The 22,860-nt window shown below is 39.6% G+C and overlaps 1 protein-coding gene across 2 annotated transcripts in view; it reads right to left on the bottom strand.

The window, feature by feature from the left end:
- SRGAP1 (SLIT-ROBO Rho GTPase activating protein 1) overlaps positions 1-22,860 on the bottom strand; it is a 141,456-nt gene that overhangs the window by 59,468 nt on the left and 59,128 nt on the right. For both annotated transcript variants that reach the window (XM_039704138.1, XM_039704139.1), the window contains exons 2-4: positions 14,170-14,365; positions 11,073-11,235; positions 2,036-2,098 (exon numbers count right to left, since the gene is read on the bottom strand). In XM_039704138.1, coding sequence (XP_039560072.1) covers positions 2,036-2,098; positions 11,073-11,235; positions 14,170-14,365 — 422 coding nt within the window. The remainder of the gene's footprint in view (positions 1-2,035; positions 2,099-11,072; positions 11,236-14,169; positions 14,366-22,860) is intronic.

The raw sequence follows: 22,860 nt of genomic DNA, 5'->3' as shown, positions 1-22,860 counted from the left end.
CTTTTGCAATCAATGAAAAGCTGGACAGTGAAGTTAACAGTACAGATCACTTAATCTGAAGCAGATTCTTGCATCTGATTAAAGGGATCTCATCTGCCCATATTAGATTTCCAGGGACTTTAGGTGGAACACAGATAGCATGCAAAGATATTTGTATCTACACTGCAGATGTCTGAAAATCAGGTAAAGTAAATTCCATCCAAAAAAAACCACCTTGCAGCAGTAGCTTGACTCAAATTGTGGAATATTTTTTATGTTATAAAAAAAATTCAGAATTTTTATAACATAAAAAATATTCCCATTTAAAAAATAAATCTTAAATTCCGAGAAACGAATTAGCATGCATTGGAAGGCATAATATGGAAGTTAACACCTGATTACATCTGATGGTTATCTGTGTGTATATAGCACTACGGTGAAGAAAAAGAATGAAAATACCAAAGTCCAGTCCTGCAGATTTTCAGTGGTACTTCAGAAAAGTATTTCAGCACATGTTTCACTGTTTCCCTACCATGGGAGCACTGGCACTAATCCCAAGCCTCGCCAGACACTGGAGTTATGCAACTGTTTAATTGAAACAAGGCTGTATCTTCAGGGCTTATGCAGCACTGAAGTCCCACTTGTGCCACGGCTCCTGCAGCAGCTGATCCCTGCAGCTGTGTGAACTGGCTGTGTCTATCACTACTTTGCAGAAGCTGATCCCAGAACACTTCACTGACTACAGGCCTCAGCCAAGAAGGCTTTGCAGTATAGCACCCTACAAAATCCTGGTGGTTTCAGGTGAAAAAAACCCCAAAGAAAATTCCGAACAAAAAAGTGGTGGTTGAGGAAGGCTTTGGGAATCTGTGTCCGTAACAATTAAAAAGCACTCCAAGCAAAAAGACAAGACTAATTTTCTTTGGATCTCCTTTTTGCCACCTAAGTTGTTCTTGAGTTGAAATGTTCTTCAGCCCATCCACTGATGGCTGCAGAGTTTCCCCTAGGTCAAAAGAAAAATTACCAAGATGCACAAAACTAATGTTTGGGCTATGCCTGTGGAGAAGTGATCACTGATAGCTTCCTAAACTTCCTAAACTTCACAAATGTTTCTTGATATCAATACCGTAAGGTTTTTTTATGGTCTTCCAAATCTTGAGGATGGGGAACAGAGGTACCTAGAGATTGCTATGCAGGGTACTGGAGCATATATGTTTCAGGTCTTCCAGACAAAAAAAAAGAGAATTTAAATGTACAACTTCTTGAATGAGCAGAAATCAACAGGCTTTTATAAGAGATGCAATCTTAATTCTACGGCTTTGTTTCAAAAAAAGGGTAATTATTGCTTCTTTTCTTTTTCACAACATACACCCTCAGAAAATAGCTGGGGAAATAGTAATCAGGTAGATGAGACATCGTTTTGTAGTACCAAGTTGCATAACTGGGTTTCAAACAAGAAAATAGAAATTCAGACCTAAATTCTCTCAGATTTTCCTATGGATTAGCAGGAGCCTGCCAGAATGTTCACAGTGGTTTTTTTTCTTGATCTCTCTAAATGGTATGGGAAGTCTATAAAACCCTCTGTTTTCCTTTTCATTATTTACTTATCCCAGTCAGGGATGGGGAAGGGCACATAAGTAACATTTAGACAGCACAGCACTGGATCTGCAAACACCAATGATGTTTATGGAGTGTAGTCCACAAGTCAAACTAAGCAGATGGCGGCATGGACAAAAACAAAGCAGAAAAGAAAGAAGTTTGCTCTGGTAAGCTCTGAGTAGAAATGTCTCATTAATAAACAACAAAACGTCTAATAAACTGGCTTACCAGAGTCTGGGGAAAAAAAAGTGTTGAAAGTAAAGAGTAATCCTGAAAGCATTAGCATATGTATTTTAAACAAGTGAGCAGTCTTTTCAAAATACAGTTTAGGCTTGTGTATAACATAAAAATAAGTAACTCCACTGGGAATAACTTAGTTGATGAAAGTCCACAAAAAGCTTACAGCAGTAGTCTGATATGGAATTTGTATAAGATAAGCTAAGTAAGTAACTGTACTTACTGTGTAAAGCTCGTTAAGTACTTTCATTAAGTCTTCATGAAGCTGAAATGAAATCTCTTTACTCTGTAATTAAAAAGAATCATTAGAAAAGGGCATGTAAAAACTGCATCATACATTAGTTTCTTGTTATTTATACTCATTGCTCATCCTAGACAGTGAATGCAATGTTGCTCCCAAAACCATTCTGAATTACAGTGCATTAAAAAGAGTGATTCAGGGATGTAGAGGCAGACAGATAACATGTGGACAGAAGACTCCTAAAAAGAAACCCAGAAGTAATTTTAAATTATTTTTCCCATAAAGCATCAGGAAATTAGGTGCCAACAGAAAGGGGAAAGTTCAAGATTAATGTTTTTAATAGAACAAACTGTGTACCGTTTTGTAATTGCTATGATGTATACAATAACTAAACCATGCTGAATGTGATATTCTAGAGGGACATCCTGCCCAATTTTGCATCTAGTCTTTGTTTCTCAGCACATACAACTATCTAAATATTTATGCAAGAAATAATTGTGGCTCCTCTTTGAAACAGATACCCAACTGCATAATATTCCACAGAGTGGGCTGCTGAACCAGCTTTGTGTAGCTTTTCTGGACTGTGACTTTACTTTCATTCTGATCCAGAAAAAAAAAAGAAATGCTTAGCAGCAGTTACTATCAAAGCAAATATGTCAAAACACGAGTATTTAATTGGAGTCTCATTGAAATATATTCCTTTGTTAGTTTTCCACAGCAGCTCAATCTGATGAAAATGGTGGCAACTGTGCAAGAGTTGAAGGCATTTGTATCACAGCCTTTGGAAAACAGCTACAGAATAGAGCTACGGGACTTGGCACAGCCTGGCTACACTTCTGCTGTGATGCTCAGCATTCTAACATCCATGCTGGAAGCGTGAGATTTTTTTTTCTGTGAATAAATTGAAAATTAGTCTGGCTTCTAAAAACTTCAACAGCATGATAGATAATGGCCTTAGCTATGAGAAGCACTTTGTATTTGTATGGAAGCCAAAGGAAAATCCTCAGGGACAGCTCATCTCCAAAGCTGCTAGTGCATGCTTGGCCATCACTAAAACACCTGAAGGAATAATGGGTTTCTGAATGACAATGTCCACATATGAGGGGAAACCACATCACACATCCCACCCACTGTGTCTTCCAGGAGGATGAATCAGATACATACAGTAGCTCAAACAGAAAATGTTCGGTGTTTTTTTATCCTGCTCCTACTATCCTGCTTTAACTCTGGGCAGTATTTTAAAACATCCATCATATCACTTATCAGTGTTCACTCCAATTATTATAAGTAAGATGGTTTTACACTGACAAGAAGCTAGGAATATAATTTAAAAAACCACTTCAGTGAAATTCTTGTATTCCCAAGGGCATTAGCTGTAGTAGCTAAGGCATAGTAAGACAGCTGCTCTGAAGCTGAGGTACCCAGAATTACTGTGAAACTTTCCTTATTGCTCATACTTTAAAAGACGTATTTTCATGAGGTATGCATTAGTTCCAAAGTATGTAGAACACAAGGCTTACTACTTCGATTTCTTTGCAAATATCAGATTATTTTCATCTAATAAGAAGGACATTTCATATATGTAACAGTAGAGTGTTTATGAAGAATTGAAAAGGACTGCAGATTTGCAAGCTGCTGTAGAAAAATGCCATAAAATCTTTAGCAAAAATTCTGAGTTGATTTTCATTGCTTCACATTGGCACCCTGCCTTTAAAAGTCAGCAGTGCAGCTCTAACACAGCTTACACATCTCCTCAAGGCTCCAAGCAGAAGCCACCTGTTTATTCTTGGATAGCTGCTTCTATAGTGCTGAATGTGTGTGTGTTTTTTTAAATTACTTTAGCAGAAAGAAGGGCAAAACATACAAATAAGATGTTTGACATTAAGATGAGAGCATACCCATGTGGGAGGAAACTCTAGATGAATTCCAGCTTTAAGTAATTTATCCCTTTCAACTGTTGCTCACAGCCATCTTGAGGCTGATGAGAAGTCAAGCCCTAAATACAGCAACAGCAATTCTAAGGCAGGATGCCTTAACCTGGTAGTGCAGAAGTTTGTTTGAGAAGGTGAGACAGAAAAGCCCAAATCGATTTTCTCTTTACCACTTGAGATTTCGCTGTAAGCAAAGCACACAGAGTTTATTGAAGGATGGACCCTTCTTTTCTCCTCTTAATGCAGCCCCACCTTGATGCAAGTAGACACCAGATAAGCTGAGGATTTGGTGAATGTTCACTATTTACTAGGACATTTTTTCCCTTTGCTCCTTTCAAGCTCTGTCCAGCACTGAAATACATGCAGTCCAGCCCTCAGGATTTACTGGCTACCATGCATACATGGTCTTTTCCAGGGCAACACAGTGATCAGTGGAAAATTTGAAAGTGAATATAAGAGATCACAATAGAGAAAGATGCTTTTATAGAAGGACAATAAGCTTTAAAATGGAAAGCAAAAAGAGAAGGAGGGAGGTGATCAGCATAAAGAGTGAAAATTGGGAAGCGACAACCAAGCAATGCCACACAATCACAAAAGAGTCATCCCTCCACCACTTCATCTGTGGACTCCAACTAGCAGAAGATGCCTGCAGTGATGGATAACATTTCAAATTATTTCAATTCTGATGAAAGATTTTGTAGGAATTGTCAAAAAAATCAAGAAATTTGGTTAAACTTAGCAGTATAAAAGGGTTTTAATTTTCAAGAACTGACACATTTTTCTTTACCACTTAGGATCAAGAAACACTGACTTGAGTGACAAGCAATATGGCTTTTATTGTGTAATATATGGCATGTTAGAGCACCAGTTAAGAAGTGAATTTATTTTCAGTGGTCAATTGCTATCCTATTCGTTGTTTATGCTACTATTCCCTGCAGTAGGGTTCAGTGTGTGTGAATGGTGTGCCCCTCTAGGAGCCTGTCCACAGGATACCCAAACAACAGAAGATGCAGCACACATTTTCCCAGAGCTGAGTTGATAGCTCTAATCAGGCTATTAAAACCTGACAAACAATCACTGAAGGTGCTTATTTATTCACTGTGCCCCTGAGAAACGCACTAGGACCTTTAACCAAAGGAACAAAGAATGTAATAAAAATGTTAGAGCACATGCAAATTCCTGCTAAAAATATTATATATCTTACTAATCTGGTTCAAGACATTAAGAGATAGTAGTGTATTTTTTTCACCTGCTAGCAGCATAGATCCTGCACATGCAACAGACAAGCAAATGTATCTAAACCCTCCTTTCAGTATGTGCTCAACTTTCAACACCTCAGTGCTCCTACTGATGTCATCAAGATTTGTATTTCTGGATAAAAGTCTGAGAAACTTAAAATTTTATTCCACATTAATATCTTTTCATTGAAGTATGTTAAAATTGTTTCCATACATTTCAGTTAAAACATAATTTGGCACTCCAGCTTTACTCTTGTTTATGTTAACTGAAATTTAAGGGTCGGTCCAGTTCTTCCTGGAACTCTTTGGTGTCTGTATTTAGCCTACACAACACTACTCAATTAACATCATTTAAGGAAAATATTCTGTGCCTATTGCATTTAAATAAGTTTGCTGCTGGTCCCTATGGGAAGTGAAGTGCAAACCCTTCCTTTATGGGGGTTTCATGAGCTGCGTGACACTAACATAGCCAACTCAGTAAAATTTTGTCCCAGATTTGCCAGTCTATAGCAACAAACAGCTTTGCTATCCTTTTAAACATTTAAATGTTTAAGAAAATGATGCAAAAAATTTATATGCCACAATCTGTATAACACCAAACAGATTCGGTAGGTAGTCATATTTCTTGTTAATAGCCAGATTAAGGAACTAAAATATTTATTGTGCTTGGTATCTCCAGCATCTTTTACTGTAAACATTGGAAGATATGTTCATCTTGGCTTATGTAGATTTCTGTCCAAGGAAAATACATGTTTATAAATTATAAATATACAAATCTGCTTAAGGATTTAGTGAGTATGTGTTTATACAGTTGATTATTACTGCTGGGGTAACCAGAATCACTGCATGAAATATTCTGCATAATACTTTTCCCTTCTGCTTGACATTTCTCCTTATTACTTTATTCTTTAATTGTCCCCATGAGGCCAGCTACCCCATCTGCCTAAGGAAACAGGCAAGCATACAAGGTTTGAACTCCGCTACTTTATTTTTGTAATTTTATGTGCAGCATGAAGGGCAGGCATCAACAGCAATCTTACTGCTTTTATATGCCAGCCACTAAAAAGAAGATATTAGGTGCCTATCTGAAAGTATGAGGCCTGACATAATGTCTTCCAACAAATGCTACAAAATCTCTTTACTAGATCCTATCTTTGTCTTGCATTTAGAACATTTAAACAGATGCCAGTTCCTGACCCCTGGAAAAAAAAAGAATGACAAATAGCTCATGGGAGAACAAAATTAATTAAGATCAACACATTAAGGACCAGACTAGACAGCAAAGCCATATAAAATCAGGTACTTGAATACAGCACATCCAGTCCCATCAGACCACGTAAGGTAGAGCCAATGGGCATCATTTCCCTACAACAATCCAAATATCCAGACAGAAGCACACAAAAGGAAAAGCAGAATGATGAAGAACAGAGACTGAGCCAAGGACAAGGTACAAAGCCTAAGGAATGAGGACATCCTCATCACTACATTTTACCAGATCATCATTGGCTTTGCACACAGCTTGAACAGAACAAGTAGAGAAAGGGGCTGCTACAAACTTATGGCTTGTGTGATGTTTCACATAGGAGGGGTAACAAAACCATACTCCAGTGGAAAGCATGGCTGAGAAAAGAGGAAATTACTGGATCTCCCTACAACAATCCAAATATCCAGACAGAAGCACACAAAAGGAAAAGCAGAATGATGAAGAACAGAGACTGAGCCAAGGACAAGGTACAAAGCCTAAGGAATGAGGACATCCTCATCACTACATTTTACCAGATCATCATTGGCTTTGCACACACCTTGTACAGAACAAGTAGAGAAAGGGGCTACTACAAACTTATGGCTTGTGTGATGTTGCACATAGGAGGGGTAACAAAACCATACTCCAGTGGAAAGCATGGCTGAGAAAAGAGGAAATTACTGGATCTTTACTACAATTCAAGCTGGAGTAAATCTTAAGATACAAATTCAAGCCACACTCTTCTAGAAAATGTTGGACTCACTTCATGGAAAAGTTTCACCTGAGAACCAACACACCCACCAGCAAGATGGAAAAAGTCAGTACCATTGAGAAGCAGAATGGGAAGTCCCATATTCTTGGAAGGAGAAAGGGGGAGAAAAAAAGAGGGAACAGAAAGAGTCAAGATGTTCAGGGTGATTACAACTTTGCTATTGTTTCTCCTTATCTTGCTTGTGGGCAATGGGGCAATCCACCCTGAGACCCTTTTCCTTTCTGCAGCAGGAAGACTGAGGCTAAGGAATGAGGACATCCTCATCACTACATTTTACCAGATCATCATTGGCTTTGCACACACCTTGTACAGAACAAGTAGAGAAAGGGGCTACTACAAACTTATGGCTTGTGTGATGTTGCACATAGGAGGGGTAACAAAACCATACTCCAGTGGAAAGCATGGCTGAGAAAAGAGGAAATTACTGGATCTTTACTACAATTCAAGCTGGAGTAAATCTTAAGATACAAATTCAAGCCACACTCTTCTAGAAAATGTTGGACTCACTTCATGGAAAAGTTTCACCTGAGAACCAACACACCCACCAGCAAGATGGAAAAAGTCAGTAATGTTTACCATTGAGAAGCAGAATGGGAAGGCACATACTCTTGGAAGGCGAAAGGGGGAGAAAAAAAGAGGGAATAGAAAGAGCCAAGATGTTCAGGGTGATTACAACTTTGCTATTGTTTCTCCTTATCTTGCTTGTGGGCAATGGGGCAATCCACCCTGAGACACTTTTCCTTTCTGCAGCAGGAAGACTGAGGTTTCAGAGCAGCACAATGAAGATCTGCTCTGATCATGGGCTTGGTGTATGTACTTTACACACTTGGAAATGGAGTAAAGCACCTTGCTGCTACAAGACTGATGGAGAACTAAAACAAGGTAAAAGTAGTGATGTGCAACACATTAGATTAATAAGCTGTAAGATATATAACTGAAAAATCTAACCATTGAATACAGAGAAGCTTGACTAACTGGTATTTGTAAATTATAGAATCACAGAACTGTAGATATTACATGCTCTTGTGTGCCATACTGTGAGAGCCAACAGAGTACAGATATTTCCTGCTCTTGACCGTGGACTGCAGTAAGACACTAAGCATGCACTTATTAGTCTATTTTTAAATCTTCATATTCCTGCTTGTTATTTATATTTATTAGAGAGTATGATCAGATTCCAGAGTAGAAGTATCTGCAGGACATGGTTTATCTCTACTTTAATCCAAAATCTGTGAACAGTGAACAAATTCCATATGCCTTCACAGGGATATGACACCTATTGAGACTGATTATACTTTTCTCTGACACTATTTTATTCTAAATACTTATTTTTTTGAAAGTAATCTGCAGAATCATAGAAATTGACAGCAATTGCTTAAATATGCTATTTGATTAGAAAATCTCCAACAAAATCAATGCCATTTTCTTCAGGGAGAATATAATTTTGATGGAGGACACTGTTGACTGCCACTTTTCTCACTCTAAGTGCACCTTCTCTTTGCCCCTGTGACCTCTTTCTTGAAAAGAGAATTGTAGCAGAGCGTGTTTTGCATCTGATCTTTTTGTTGCCCAGTAAACATCCATTATGCAGTTCTGTGAGTACCTTAAGTTAGACTGCTCATTCACATCTCACACAAATTATCACAGGATCATGGAAGGGTTTGGGCTGAAAGAGCTTCCTCATCAATTCTGCACCTGGGAACTAACAGCAAATAAATCACCAGTGCAGCAAGCACCACAGCAAGTACTGTGCACACTGGGGCTCAGTGGAAATACCAACCTTCTGCAACAAGTACTGAGTCTGACCAAACGTCTTAAAAATGGGTGCCCTGAATTGATACTGGTGAACAAGCACTGCCACATTCAGCCCACGTGCCCATGAAGCTCACTTATACCATACTGAGGTGCTGCATGTCTTCCTTGCCCTAATGTTATGGGACTGGCTCAGATCCCTGCACACAGCCTTTGCTTAGCTCGCTCTGCCCACACTTCACCTCAGCTAACAGCTGCTGGACACGACACTCCCACGCTGATGTCAGCTGGCAAACCCTGATGAAAGGCAGCAAAGAGCTGCTGAGGATCTGGGCTCTACTAGTGTCAGCTGCAGGTTGTGCATGGCAGGACCATGTCTATTTCCCTGCTCTTCTTTCCCTTTTAGAACATCCAAGTTAGGAATATAAAAGCAAGAGCAGCTGCTTGCTCTCCTTCAAGAACCTATGCTAGAAAGAGACAATTTGAAATGTTGCATCTGCATGGGAACAACATGCAGGACATGAGAGAAAAGTTTATCAGGGAGATGGGACAATATGCCTCCTGTTAACATACTGAAAATATCCATGTATTTTCCTCCTTTTGAGAGAGAAGGTGCCAAAAAACTGAACTATGCTGAAAGCAAACAGGTTTGTCTAATAATGCACACCTATTGAAGAAGATACTTCTGAGACATAAACAAAGGGAAACCTTATTCCAGATTAAAAAACAAAAATTCTCCTGGTTTGCAACTCTGAGATATCTGCACATAGACAGTACTGCAGCCCATTCAAATCACTTTTCTCATTAGTGGATCAATTTCTATAACTATCTTCCATTTTATTAAATTGAGTTGTCAGTAAATTACAGTTTTACATATCAGACATATTATATGAAGCACCTATTACTGATTGAGAAACTATAAACTTCCACTCTGTCCCTGCTACAGATTTTAATGCGTACCAGGAAGTTTGATCCAAGTTTTTACTTTTATTTCCTCCAAGTACAATCTATGTGCTCCCTAAATGATTCCTCTCCCCACCCCAGTGCTATGTGGAATTCTGGTCAGGTATATGTGAAACCAGTTCCCTATTTTGAAAACATTAACGTAGGTACCACGGTTATCATTTCATCACACGATTTACATCTTTTAACCTTTACTGTTCTTGAACTCTTTTGTATGCCGATTGTCTACCAGCATCTCATTGTGAATAATAAATATGCATTTATAATTTATTTTTCTTTTGAAACATTTCAACAACAATGACTGCAAACACATTATGTAGATCTTGAGCTAAGGTTACCTGGAGTGCTTGCTTAGTACATGAGGGATCACACACCATGCACGTGTTATGAAAATACGTAACAGTCATGGACAAGGACAAACATGTACAGAGACAACATTAAAGGAACAAATAGAAATATTCTCAAAAGTGTTATATAAGTATTCATATATACTTATATAACTTATATACATACTTATATATATATTACATAACATATATATATACTTATATAACTTATATACACTTATATACATAAAAGTATATAAGTGTTCATATAAGTATAACAAATAGAAATATTCTCAAAAGTGTTATGTTCATATAAGTACTAGGAAGAAAAGGAAACACTTTTAGGAGAACTGCAGCATATGCTACCAACTTTATGTGAAGAGACTAAAAAGCAAACTCTTGCTTTGTCTTCAATCTGTTTCATTCACAATGAAATTCTTTTTAAAAATAATTAATTAATACAGCGTTACTATTTTGGGAGTCATAAGAGAAAACAGTTTCCTTTCTGCATCGGCAGACAAGAGTGCTTTTTAGAGAAGGACAGGCTTTTTCCCCTGCTTTTTGGATATTTGTGATTCAGCTCTTAAGGTCACCAGCATATACAGCAGGATTGCAGGCATTTCAGCACTAAGCATCTCCTTCAAGAGACCAGTCATGAAGAATTTATATGTATGCTAAAACAGATTTTATGCTGTGTATGCTGAATCTTCTCCTCACATGCTATCTATTAGGACACTTTTGCCTCCCTTATGCATCTTATAAGCCTGGATAGAGGGCTGCAGGAGAGGCATTACCTTCTTGAACATTCTGGTGGAGTCTTCACTTATCTGCATGAATCGCATGATCACATTGTTCAGGTAGATCTCACTCAGTGTTGCATGGTCTTTGCTTTCTCTTCTCACTTGGTTCAGGAGTAAGTACCAGCAATTCACTGGTGACAAGAGGTTCTGGTCTTTCCTAAGGAAGGAGATACATACACGTATAATGTATAGAAATGAAAAGGTTATGTTATTAACTGAAACATCTCACTGACATTTACAGTCATAATGTTACATAAAAATAGCCACTTCTGAACAGTCTATTCATTCTTGGGATAACTCAGGTTAGGCAAGCCTCAGATGACTTTTAAGACACATTCAAGCCCCATGAGGTAGGGACACTCTGCAAATCACCTAAAAGTATAAAATATAAAATATCCTGCCACAAAACTTAGAGATGGACTACATGTAAATGTTCAAAATCAGTAAAGGTCACTCCTAGAAGAGTAACAGTAATTAATTTTTGACATCAGAAATAAACAAGTACTGGAAGCACAACCCAAATTCTTCATAAGCAAAACTGCAGATTTAGCTGTTTCACTGCATTGGATTTGTATAACTGATGAAGTAGAAGAAAATGTCTCAAGCATCCATATTCTGTGAGCAATGCTCATAAATTCACAGCATTCATAAATACACTGCTACTGCTAGTCCTAGATGTGTCAATTACAAGACAAAGAGCAGGACTGGACTTCTTCCAGTGATCCCATTCTGAATTCCCATGACAGACTTTTTGCAATGCAGGCCCACTCCCAGCTTTAATGTAGCAAAAAGTGAAATCAAAGATGACTTCTCATTTCTTTTACACAAGGCAAAATAAAAATACATGTAGTTCAACAACTATTTCAGAGACAACAAAAGATTTATAAAATTTGCCTTATGATTTTATTGACATTTTAGTATAAAGTTTGCCTTTCAACTAACTGCTCCAGAAACTTGCTCCTTTTTTTTTTCTCTTTTACAGGGATTCTCCTTTAGTTAAAAGGATAAAGCACATAAGGATGCCAAATTCTTCATAAGCAAAACTGCAGATTTAGCTGTTTCACTGCATTGGATTTGTATAACTGATGAAGTAGAAGAAAATGTCTCAAGCATCCATATTCTGTGAGCAATGCTCATAAATTCACAGCATTCATAAATACACTGCTACTGCTAGTCCTAGATGTGTCAATTACAAGACAAAGAGCAGGACTGGACTTCTTCCAGTGATCCCATTCTGAATTCCCATGACAGACTTTTTGCAATGCAGGCCCACTCCCAGCTTTAATGTAGCAAAAAGTGAAATCAAAGATGACTTCTCATTTCTTTTACACAAGGCAAAATAAAAATACATGTAGTTCAACAACTATTTCAGAGACAACAAAAGATTTATAAAATTTGCCTTATGATTTTATTGACATTTTAGTATAAAGTTTGCCTTTCAACTAACTGCTCCAGAAACTTGCTGCTTTTTTTTTTTTTCTCTTTTATAGGGATTCTCCTTTAGTCAAAAGGATAAAGCACATAAGGATAAAACAGGCAGAAGTGGTGATGAATTCAGGGAGAAACTCCTGCAACTCTTGGCAAACTCTTCTAATAATTAGCTATTCTCATTGTTAGAAATATGGCCTATAATTCCCATCTAATTGTCTACTTTTAGATCTCACCCTCACAATCAAAGCAACAAGGAATGATAACAGACAAAAGGATTTTCTTAATTAGTGCTTTGCTTTGCTATGAATCAGAAGTTAAAAAAACTTCCTCCATTTGTTTCAGATAGACATCTTAACAGTGTTACTTCACAGCAAGGGGTTTTGCCAGCCAGGTCAGACAACATGAGCACTCCTGAAGGGCCTGATACTACTTGGACCTCACTGCTTCTGCACGTCCCAAAACCGATTCAACAGCCCTTCCTGATTGTTCTGGGAGCAATGGTGGGAACAGCTCAGGGGACCAACAACTAAAGCCACTTTTGCTGTAACCTGTTCTCAAAGCAGAGAACTGCAAGAACAAAGCCAAAGGTAGAACTCAAGTCATAACACCCATGAACAACTGTCAGTCTGGATTTAACATGTTCAAGAACAAGGAAAGATGTTTGTACACACAAGGAAAAAAGATTTTGCCAAAAGCAGAACAAAAGCCAGGGCTCTCTGTGAAGTGATGACATATGCACAAGTTGGTTATTTCAGAGAATCATTGAGTCACTAAAACAAATTTTAAGAAATATATATTAATGCTCTTTGAACTGTTCAAGCTGTATTTGATTAACCTTTCCTTTGCCAGATGTATTTGGAAAAGACTTTTGAACTGAAACAACAGTTTTATCTGTGTATCTCTAGCACAGCACTGAGTGAACAGTGGGAAAATTATTTTTTAGTTTTACAAATGCAAAATACTCTTCTAAATCCCTAAGCATAACAGGGCCAGACACATGCATTCATTAATCAGCTCAAGTCAGGAAAATAACCACATGAGACTATGTTAGCAAGTGATGCACATGAAGCATTTCAGAAAACATACCGTACATGTTACAAAACTATGGCATTAAAAGGACACATTAAATTGTAAACAATGCATAATGTTCCCATCATCTTTATTCCCAGGAATCAGAGAGGTGAAGATGCAGCAAAGTTCACATGCAACAACAAATCAAGAGTTTTATTTCTTAATGTCAGTCTTTGCCAAAATTGTCTTTTTTGTTGTTGTTGTAATGTTGACTGACCTTCAGTCAACATTAATCATGAACATCAATGCAGATGCTTCAAAATCCTATCAACTTCACTAAAAATGAGCACACAGATTTTCAAGCTTTTGGAGCTCTGCATCTCTTCTAGACACTGGCTGTATTTTGGGTCCATATGGTAGGTTAGGGATAACATTTGTGCAATTTCCCTTTTAAGAAACTGAAACTACTTGTCAGAAGCTGACATGAGTAACTGCATAGAGCCACATCAACACTAGTATTTAGGCACACATCTACCTTGAACTGCAATGAGAACTGCTATGCTGCTAAGCAGGGGTGGAAATTTAAAATAGGCCTTTGAACCAGCAACAGGTACAACATGGGGGCGATGGGCAAGCAGGTTTCTCTTACTTGTACTGCTGATGATCCTTTGTACTCCTTGTTTTTGCCATGAACCTCTCTGCCAGTTTTTCCAGGTTTCGGGAATACTCCATCTCTATTTCCGACTTCTTGCGGAAGAAATCCTGCAGATCCTGAAGAAGCTGCACTCTCATTTCAGTCTGCTGCTCCAGGCATTTCTGCTGCTCAACGAGTTGAGCTCGGATCTCTAATGAGAGAAACAAATATCCATTGAGGTCAGTGAGAGCAAACTAATTGAGTCTTACCAACAAAGTTACAAACACTCCAGTGTACTTCATCCTCACAGCTACACCAGCTGGAGCTGGATTTGAGGTCCTGTGGTGGGACACAGCAGTGGCAGCTCTCACTTCTGCCACCACACGCTTAACGCCCAGCATCCTCCCACCTGCTGTCTGTCTCACAAACAGCTGTGACAGGGGCTCAGGTGAGTCTCTACCTTCCTCTCCCATCCCTATTTTGGCCTCTGGCACTAGCACAACATTCCGCTTGGAGTGATCTCCTTGCAGAAGGTGGTGCTGCCCTGAAGAACGGCTGGATAAACAAGCACCCTTTGGGCCAGGATCAGCCTGCTGACTGTCAGGTGCTCTATCTTCATGTACACCATGGAAACAACCTTGCGATAAACCCTGGAGTCATTATCCATTGTAACTGTGCACAGGTGAGCTCCCATGTCTGCCCTATCTCTGCCAGGAAGGGAACTGGTGTACTACACATGCATCCAATAATGTTTTACTGCAAATATAGAGGAAAACATGTACCTATACTTAGAGACAACTATTCAAAAATTTGTACAAGGTTCCAGAGACTATAGTATATTTTTTAGTATTTAAAAATATCATTTTAGAAGAATCTCAGTTTAGAAAAGAATATATGCTCACAGTTCTCTTCTAGATTAAAAAGGAAAAGCATCCAGATATCCCCCCACTTCTTGCCATATGCAAAATTACTATGTAATAGGGTTTGTATTTTAGAGATTTCTGAGGTTTTTGATTTTCTTTTATTTTGATTGGCAATTTTTTAGCACTTTTGTTTCCTGAGTGCTAACCATTTAAATACATTCTGAGAACATTTAGTCTAAAAAGATCCCTCTGGTTCTTTAGAGTTCATTTCACTTTTGTCAGCTGCCCAGGCACTCCAATACTGTGGAGTAAAATGAGGAGTATCACTTCCTGACAATAATATATGTGTATATTTATTACACAGTTTAATGCTATAATAAGGATTTATCAACAGCAAAACACCCAGAAGTGATGTTCATGTAAACGCAAAATTGTTGTGAAATTTTACTTGATTCTTAATGACATAACCATGCTGTGGGCGAAAAGATCCTGGAAATCTTCAAAGCCCACAGCATAGTTTGAAACAGAAGAGCATTCTAAAAGTCATACTAACATCACATGGAACTGTAAAGCACTAAGCAGTAATAACATTGCAAAAAATTATCTGATGCAACTAGGATCTAATGCACCCTTACTGATCTTAGAGCAGGTATGAAGGCAGAGATCCACTCTGCTGGGATTCAAATGTGTGTACTGAAATAAGGTAGTACGAGCACAGAAAACTGTTAGACCAATATATTTGCTGGAGACGGAGATACTGCAGTATTTTCTTCCAGATCTCCTGTGAGCTACCAGCTGCTGTGTTAATCATTAATGAGACCATCCATTTTTATAGTCTGGGAGGTGAACCAAAAAATTCATGGTTTGGTTTTCACTTCATTTCAAATCAGTTTGTTGGAAAAGAAACCATGCCTCCAGCAAGGATGAGCCACTGTAATACAACACTGTATCAATGACATTCATGTACACAGAGGAGAAAATCGCATTGGAGCTGGAAGGTTAACAACAGAAACAGACACTCAAGACCACTTTTTCAGGTGTCTACTATGGTTAATATTGCAGTCATGGAAAAATCCTGTGTATGGGGAACCAGCTGTAGAGATCCACTGGTCAGAAGCAGCAATTCTGTCTGTAAGCTGGAGTTTTCACTAAATCCATATCCATGTACATGGTCACTATACTTCAGCTGTCTCCCTTTTCCACTCAAGATTTTCTAGCAGTTACTTTGAAAGCAGCATTTTGTACAGAGCAACTATGTTCTGATTATTTTGTAGGTCAGTGTACCTTGCTGCTATAATTCTTCATTTTTAGGCAGGCTTTTACCATAGCAACAAGAATGAGAAATTTTAGAAACAGGAATATATGAATAGAAATGCAAGAAACAATGAACAACGGACAACAGATAAAATATGAGAAACTGCCTTAGCGTTTTGATGCTGTCTGGATTTTCAGTGGACAATAGTGGCTTCCTTCAAACTTGTATTTTAGAGAACAAAATTGAAGCATGATCTATGAAAGCTGATGGAGATATACAAGCTCTGAGTAAGGCTGGTAAAATTAGGGGCTCAGGGGGCTGCAGCTTTATGAAGGGAAGATTTCTAATTTCTGGTTATTTGAATCACAGCAAAAGGAAAGAACATGTTGATTCCAAAAGGCTAAGTCTGTGGCCTCCTGCTGGAGGAGAAAAAGGGGAGATGTACATCCCACTCGTGCTAGCTGACCACAGTCAGTACAGAAGCGACTTCAACAGCAGTTCTCCTTCCAGACTTTCATGTCATTCCACTCCTCCATTTTTAAACTTTTACTAATAACATGTGTAATGCCCTAGTGGCAGGCTGAGGAGATGGCAGTGAATAAGAAATCAGATCAGAAAATATTGTGATTTCCATTTTCTGACAAGAGCAGTGGATTAAAAAAAAGAGCAACCAAACAAACAAACAACAATAAAACAACAACAAACCCCCAGAACAAGTACTGGCAGAACAGGTAGGCAGCCTGAGCAGCTGTGTGTGACAAAATCACAACTGTCCAGGTACTATTAACTATAACAGACTACCCATTACCTACTGCTACAGAAAAATGCACCAAGGCAATGCTATTTTCTTTAACCAGTTTTCATGTGTGATTTCCCTAGGGCAAGAAAGAGTGGCATGGAAAATTGCTGCACTGTATTCAAAGAAATAAAATCAGTATAGTCCAAACTCCATAGATACAGAAACAGGTGCAGCAAGTAAGAGAAGGGTGCCTGTCTTTACTCTTATTTGCTGGCACATTTAAATTCAAAGTTGAATTGGTACCAGTTGTAATGGGCAATGATATTGTCCTATTCTGCACTGCTGAGTGGCTGATGTCAAATTGCCAGGCTATTTTGTGCCAGGAAAAGACCTGTTTAAACACTGGATGAGTTAACACCTTCTCCTTCTTTCTCCTGGCAGCTTTGAGTCAATGCTCACTGGTTTTCTGGCCAGGGGCAGGCTCAAAAAGAATCCCATCCATTTATACTGCAGCTTGAACAGACTGAGATCACATCAACTGGAAAAAAAAATTAAATCCACCCTACACTTTGTCCAATATCTGCACACACAATCAAAGTGAGGAAATAGTTAATGAGATGGCAATTAAATCAATAAACTGAATAAAGTTTTATTTCTAAAGATTTTTATGCTATGCCCTCACAGACACTCTCCACTAGAATTACTGCATTACGTATAAAATTAGATTTTGTTTATGCCAGTTTTGAAAACATAACTACAACCTTTCAACAAATTTTTATTTCCTTGACAAGTGGTTAGATCTGTGCAACATGAAAAGTAAAAAGAGACAAGATTATAGTTGCTTTGAAAGTTAACTTTGAAAGTCAGAGTAGATGAAGCGAAACTGCTGATATCACCCAAATCATAATCAGAAATAACTCATCAAGGCTACCTCTTTGCACACAGTACATTATTACAAATAGTGACTTATGTAGCACTGCTGTAATACTCTGTACTACCCTGAGGAACACAGATGGAACTAGTGACAGGCCAGTGTCCCCCATGAAGGAACCTGTGAAGATACACTACAATGTGACACAATCATAATCCTGGCCACACACCAGCATGGAACTAAGTTCTTCACCTTTGCTTCCGCACACAAAGCACCAGGCTCCACCAAACATCCCCAAAAACTCAAAGGAAACCCCCTCCTGACCTCAGTAGCTCACAGCTTGTAAACACATGGTGTTAACCAGATTAACCCATGGGCAGACCAGCAGTGCTGCCCTGCTACAGCCCTGCTACTGCACTCCCCACCCCATCCCTGCCCTGCAGTACTGCAGTGCTCCAGCCATGCTGCACTAGGCTATGCCTAGCCTTTCACACCTTGGAGACCTTTCAGACCATCACAAACACTCTTAGCAACACTCGAGCAAAGCAACTCTAAAGAATGCTTCATGGTGCTACCAACACACCTGCCTCAAGATGCTTCCTGCCTGAGCCACTCCAAAAGCTGATGCAGCCTGCCACTCTTAGCTCCCATTTAACTTTTGCGCTTGAAGAGCAGCCCTGACATGGGCTTTGGTGTTTGCCGAAAGCTCTGGAAAATGCCACAGAGCAGGACATGCCTCCCCAGGCACCCCCCTTGGCTCACAAGCCTCCCACCCGCTGCCTCACCTGCCTGGCAAGGAGCTATATCTAAGTCATGATTACCATACACAAACTATGCAGACATTAATCCAGGGTTATTACTGGATAATCATACCAACAGTCTTGAGGCCTCACCCTTCAAAAGATCACAAAAACAAGTAACTCAACAGAACTCTGAGAGTACGGAGGCTCTCACAAGACAGAGTTATGTTTGCAGGTTTTATCTCTTGGGTAACCAGACAAAGCCGCATCACCTCCCATTTTTCTCCACGTCTCCTTCACAAAACCAGCTAATTTTAAATGTTTCAAAAATGTCTCATCAAATGCACTAAAACCTATACATGGTATCTTAGACTTTGCATTTCTAAACCATTACGCTTAGTCATTTTTTTTACCCCAGTGAGCTATCAACACACGTATCCTTCATTGTCATGCCAATGATATCCAGATCATACTTCACAGGAAAAGATTCAGACCTTAAATTCAGCCTAGATATCATCTGGCGACCAACATGCATTTGTAATTAAGCAGCTATTGCAGCATTAATCATCTTGCAGTTCCTCCTTGAAGACACTTGAGCCTTATATGCCTCTCATTGTGCCCTAGTTATTTAGCATGAAAAATTGCTCATGTCTACCCCTGCTGCTAGAAGCTGGGGTGCTGCATGAGGGGACCGATTATTTCAGTTTCATTCAAACTTCTGCCTTTGTAAGGACTTGGTTTTGGCTTGTCAAGATGAGTAGAGCTTTGATTCAGCTGCATGCAGCTGGTCAACATCTGCAGTTTAGGTTTTGTTTGAGCAAAGTGCTTATCTCCAGCCCACTGAGGATGCTGCCAGCAGAGAAATTGCAGCAGGAATCACTGAGAGGGGCCTGGAGGTGTCCCTGTGCACATCTAGTATTCCTTAACGCCATGTGCCATCAGGGCTCCCATACTTCCCAGGGACATTATTGTTCCTCTCAACAGACAAGAAGATAAAGACAGTGAGAAGTATCACATCCATGGTGGGTGCTCAGACCCAGCTGCCAATACTTGTCTCTGAGATATACAGCCTAAAGACGCTAGTGCTGTAAAGTTTTTATTTCTCAGAGACTTGGCTAGAAAGCTATTTGAGTATTTCTATGACAAATGGCAAGGGAAGCTCTGTGGTCAGCAGGGAGTCTGGCTCACACTCTCTCCCAAGTCCTTGTTGCCATTTTCTTTGACCACAAGCAGGAAAATCCACTTCAAAAGCCAGGAAATTCCACCAGACTGACAGCTAATGAGAGATGCTGGGGTAAAGATCTTGGAGGCTGATGCAGAAATGCCTATAAATAGATCATGAGCCTGTACCACAACATTAACCTTCTATGACAGACTAGGGGAGATCACTTCCCTGTGTTCAGCACATAAGAAGTGTGGCTGCAGAGACAGCGTTGCCTTTGAGCTTCCATAGGCAGGGCTTTTGTGGACTTTGTTCTGCCCTGATCCCCCATCAATTTCACTTAATATATTGAGCATACAGCTTTATACACGTCACCACTTCAAGTATGACCTCTGCTGTGCACACCCCAGCACTAAACTTAGTTTGACTTTGTGCTATTTTCCAGAGCACTTCAGATTTTTTGTTTGTTTGGGGATTTTGGGGGATGTGCTTGAAGTTGCCTGTGACAGATCACGTCTTCAGGCTGTAGCATAGAATTGGATGGGGAGAGAGAATCACTTCTGCTAGAAGTGTGGCTGCAGAGACAGCGTTGCCTTTGAGCTTCCATAGGCAGGGCTTTTGTGGACTTTGTTCTGCCCTGATCCCCCATCAATTTCACTTAATATATTGAGCATACAGCTTTATACACGTCACCACTTCAAGTATGACCTCTGCTGTGCACACCCCAGCACTAAACTTAGTTTGACAGTTTGACTTTGTGCTATTTTCCAGAGCACTTCAGATTTTTTGTTTGTTTGGGGATTTTGGGGGATGTGCATGAAGTTGCCTGTGACAGATCACGTCTTCAGGCTGTAACATAGAATTGGATGGGGAGTGAGAGGCTTTCTGAAGGGCTGTACAAAGAGTCAGCAATCTGAAGCCCCTGTTGACATCTGTCAACCTCTTTAAAAACTGTAAACTGCATTCATTCAAGCACTTTGGCATCCTTAAAGATAAAAACCAATCCTCGTGCAGCCATTAGGAGGAAAGCTGGTGCAGAAGCCATTTGCAGGATGCAAACATATTTTTATGGATCACTTCAGTTGTCCTGCTCAAACAAAGGGAACAAAGAAACAATGAATCCTCTCCTTGAAGCTGCAAATTTCATTTCTATACATTCAAGCAAACACACTTCTGTCTACTGTAATCACAGACTGGGCAACAACATGTGCCTAAACAGAAACCTGTAACTGGGGGATCCCAGTGGACAGAATTCAAAAAGGGCAGCTGTATTAGGGCACCTTCCAGATCCTTTTGAAATGAGAAGACATGTTGGGAAGAGCCAAGAAAATCTCTAGATGTAGAAGAAGAAGCTTTTCTTCTTGTTGTTCTTGGACTAACGCCCTCCTGCTATTCACAGCCACAGCTGCTGGTCACTTGGCTGCCTACAGTCTGAGTCTAAATGGAGGGCAGTATGCCAACTCATGACTTGGCAGGACACTTTTGCCACAGTGCTGCTGCCAAGTGACCATGAATTTAAGCAGGCAGTCTGCCTGCACCGCGTTTTGAGTGCCACTGCTTTTGTGGCAACTGCTCCTTCGCACGCATAACTAAGTGCTGGCACTATGTCCTACCAAACCTTGAGTCTGGCATACTCTGTCCTTGTAGTCACAGGAGCTGGGACTGAGGACAAAAAATTCTGTCCCTCAGAGGAGAAGGAACTTCATTTTGCTCAACAGTAAAAGCTCAGCTCATCTCAAAACACTGCCAACCAGAAGAGCAGAGAACAAAGGGCAAGATGCCTCCTCTGCGTCAACAGACTGATTCAAGGTCTTTCCCCAGAGTGACCAGCTCTTATCTCCCGTGGTGGGAGCAGATACTCTCCCAAAATGCAGCTGCCCCACCCCTAGATGAGCAAATCAGTTCTGCAGAAAGACAGAGAGAATGAGAGAGAGAGAGGAAGAAAAGAGTCCATGCAACTGTCTGCCAAGCAGACACGGTGATCATAAAGTAGATGTCTAAAAACCCATTTAGAACATCTAAACTGTCAAGTTAAAAAACTGTCAAGCTAAAACTACGGGAAGCATTTTTCTGATGCTTCTTAAGAGCTTCAATCATCCTTTTTTTTATGCTTGTTTAAGATATCATGATCTCTTCCTTGCAGTCTTAAGTTTCGGGCACATGAGAAATTTAAAAAGAAATCAGTATGCCCAAATCTTTCTTATCTTCTCACCAATGACGTATCTGCCAATAGAACAGAAAAGTGACTCATGGGTCTTCTCGGAAACATTCCACAATGTCTGGGAGGCCTGATTGGTGTTAGCACTCCATGAGACAAAAAATCCACATAAACCAGGGGGTCCAGTAGGAAAGAAAACCCAGACTGTCACAATCCAAGCAGTAATGAAAACCTAATACTCTTCATTAGCTTCCTTACTTGTAAACTGGGTGAAATCAGATAGAATTCCTGCTTGAGCTGCCTCTGAATAGAGGATGGAGCTGCCTCTGAATACTGCAGCAGTATCCACTCTGCAAAAAACACTGCATCACTTATCCACCAACACTACCCCCAAATGACTCCAGTCTTAGTATGGGCACATATCCTTTACCTCCAGAGAAGCATAAACCTCCTGACCATACAGATGTGAGTACAGATTGCATCCAGACCAGCAGCATTTCACTTTGTTACGTTCTACATACTTGTCACAATAAAAACCTTCATTCCTTCCTTCTTAATAACTTGGATGGAGAGTTGACAAGTGAAAACATCTGAAGGCTTCTTCCAGAAATGAGATGTTGAGAGAGGTGCCTTTTCTTAACAAAAAAATTAATTAATCTGAACCTCTGGCAGGTGACATAGCTCTTAAGATGAGAGTTATGCTGGTAGAAGTGCAGGCCAGGAACTCCTGAGCAGCAGGATAAGCAAGAAAGCATGAAATCTGCACATCAATGAGATACAGCATCTCCTGTACACTGGTAACTATCACTGTGATAAGACTCAGAAATTAATAACTAGAGAAAACTCCCTCCCTACATCCTGTGAAAATTACTCTCCATGTATGGCACATCTTTAGGAGGTCAATAAAACATTTTTAGG

Source organism: Passer montanus, unplaced genomic scaffold, assembly GCF_014805655.1.
Source record: "Passer montanus isolate IOZ18808 unplaced genomic scaffold, ASM1480565v1 scaffold17, whole genome shotgun sequence".
Taxonomy (NCBI): Eukaryota; Metazoa; Chordata; class Aves; order Passeriformes; family Passeridae; genus Passer; species Passer montanus.
Note: the sequence above shows the minus strand (reverse complement) of the source record. Positions and strands in the feature narration are given on the sequence as shown.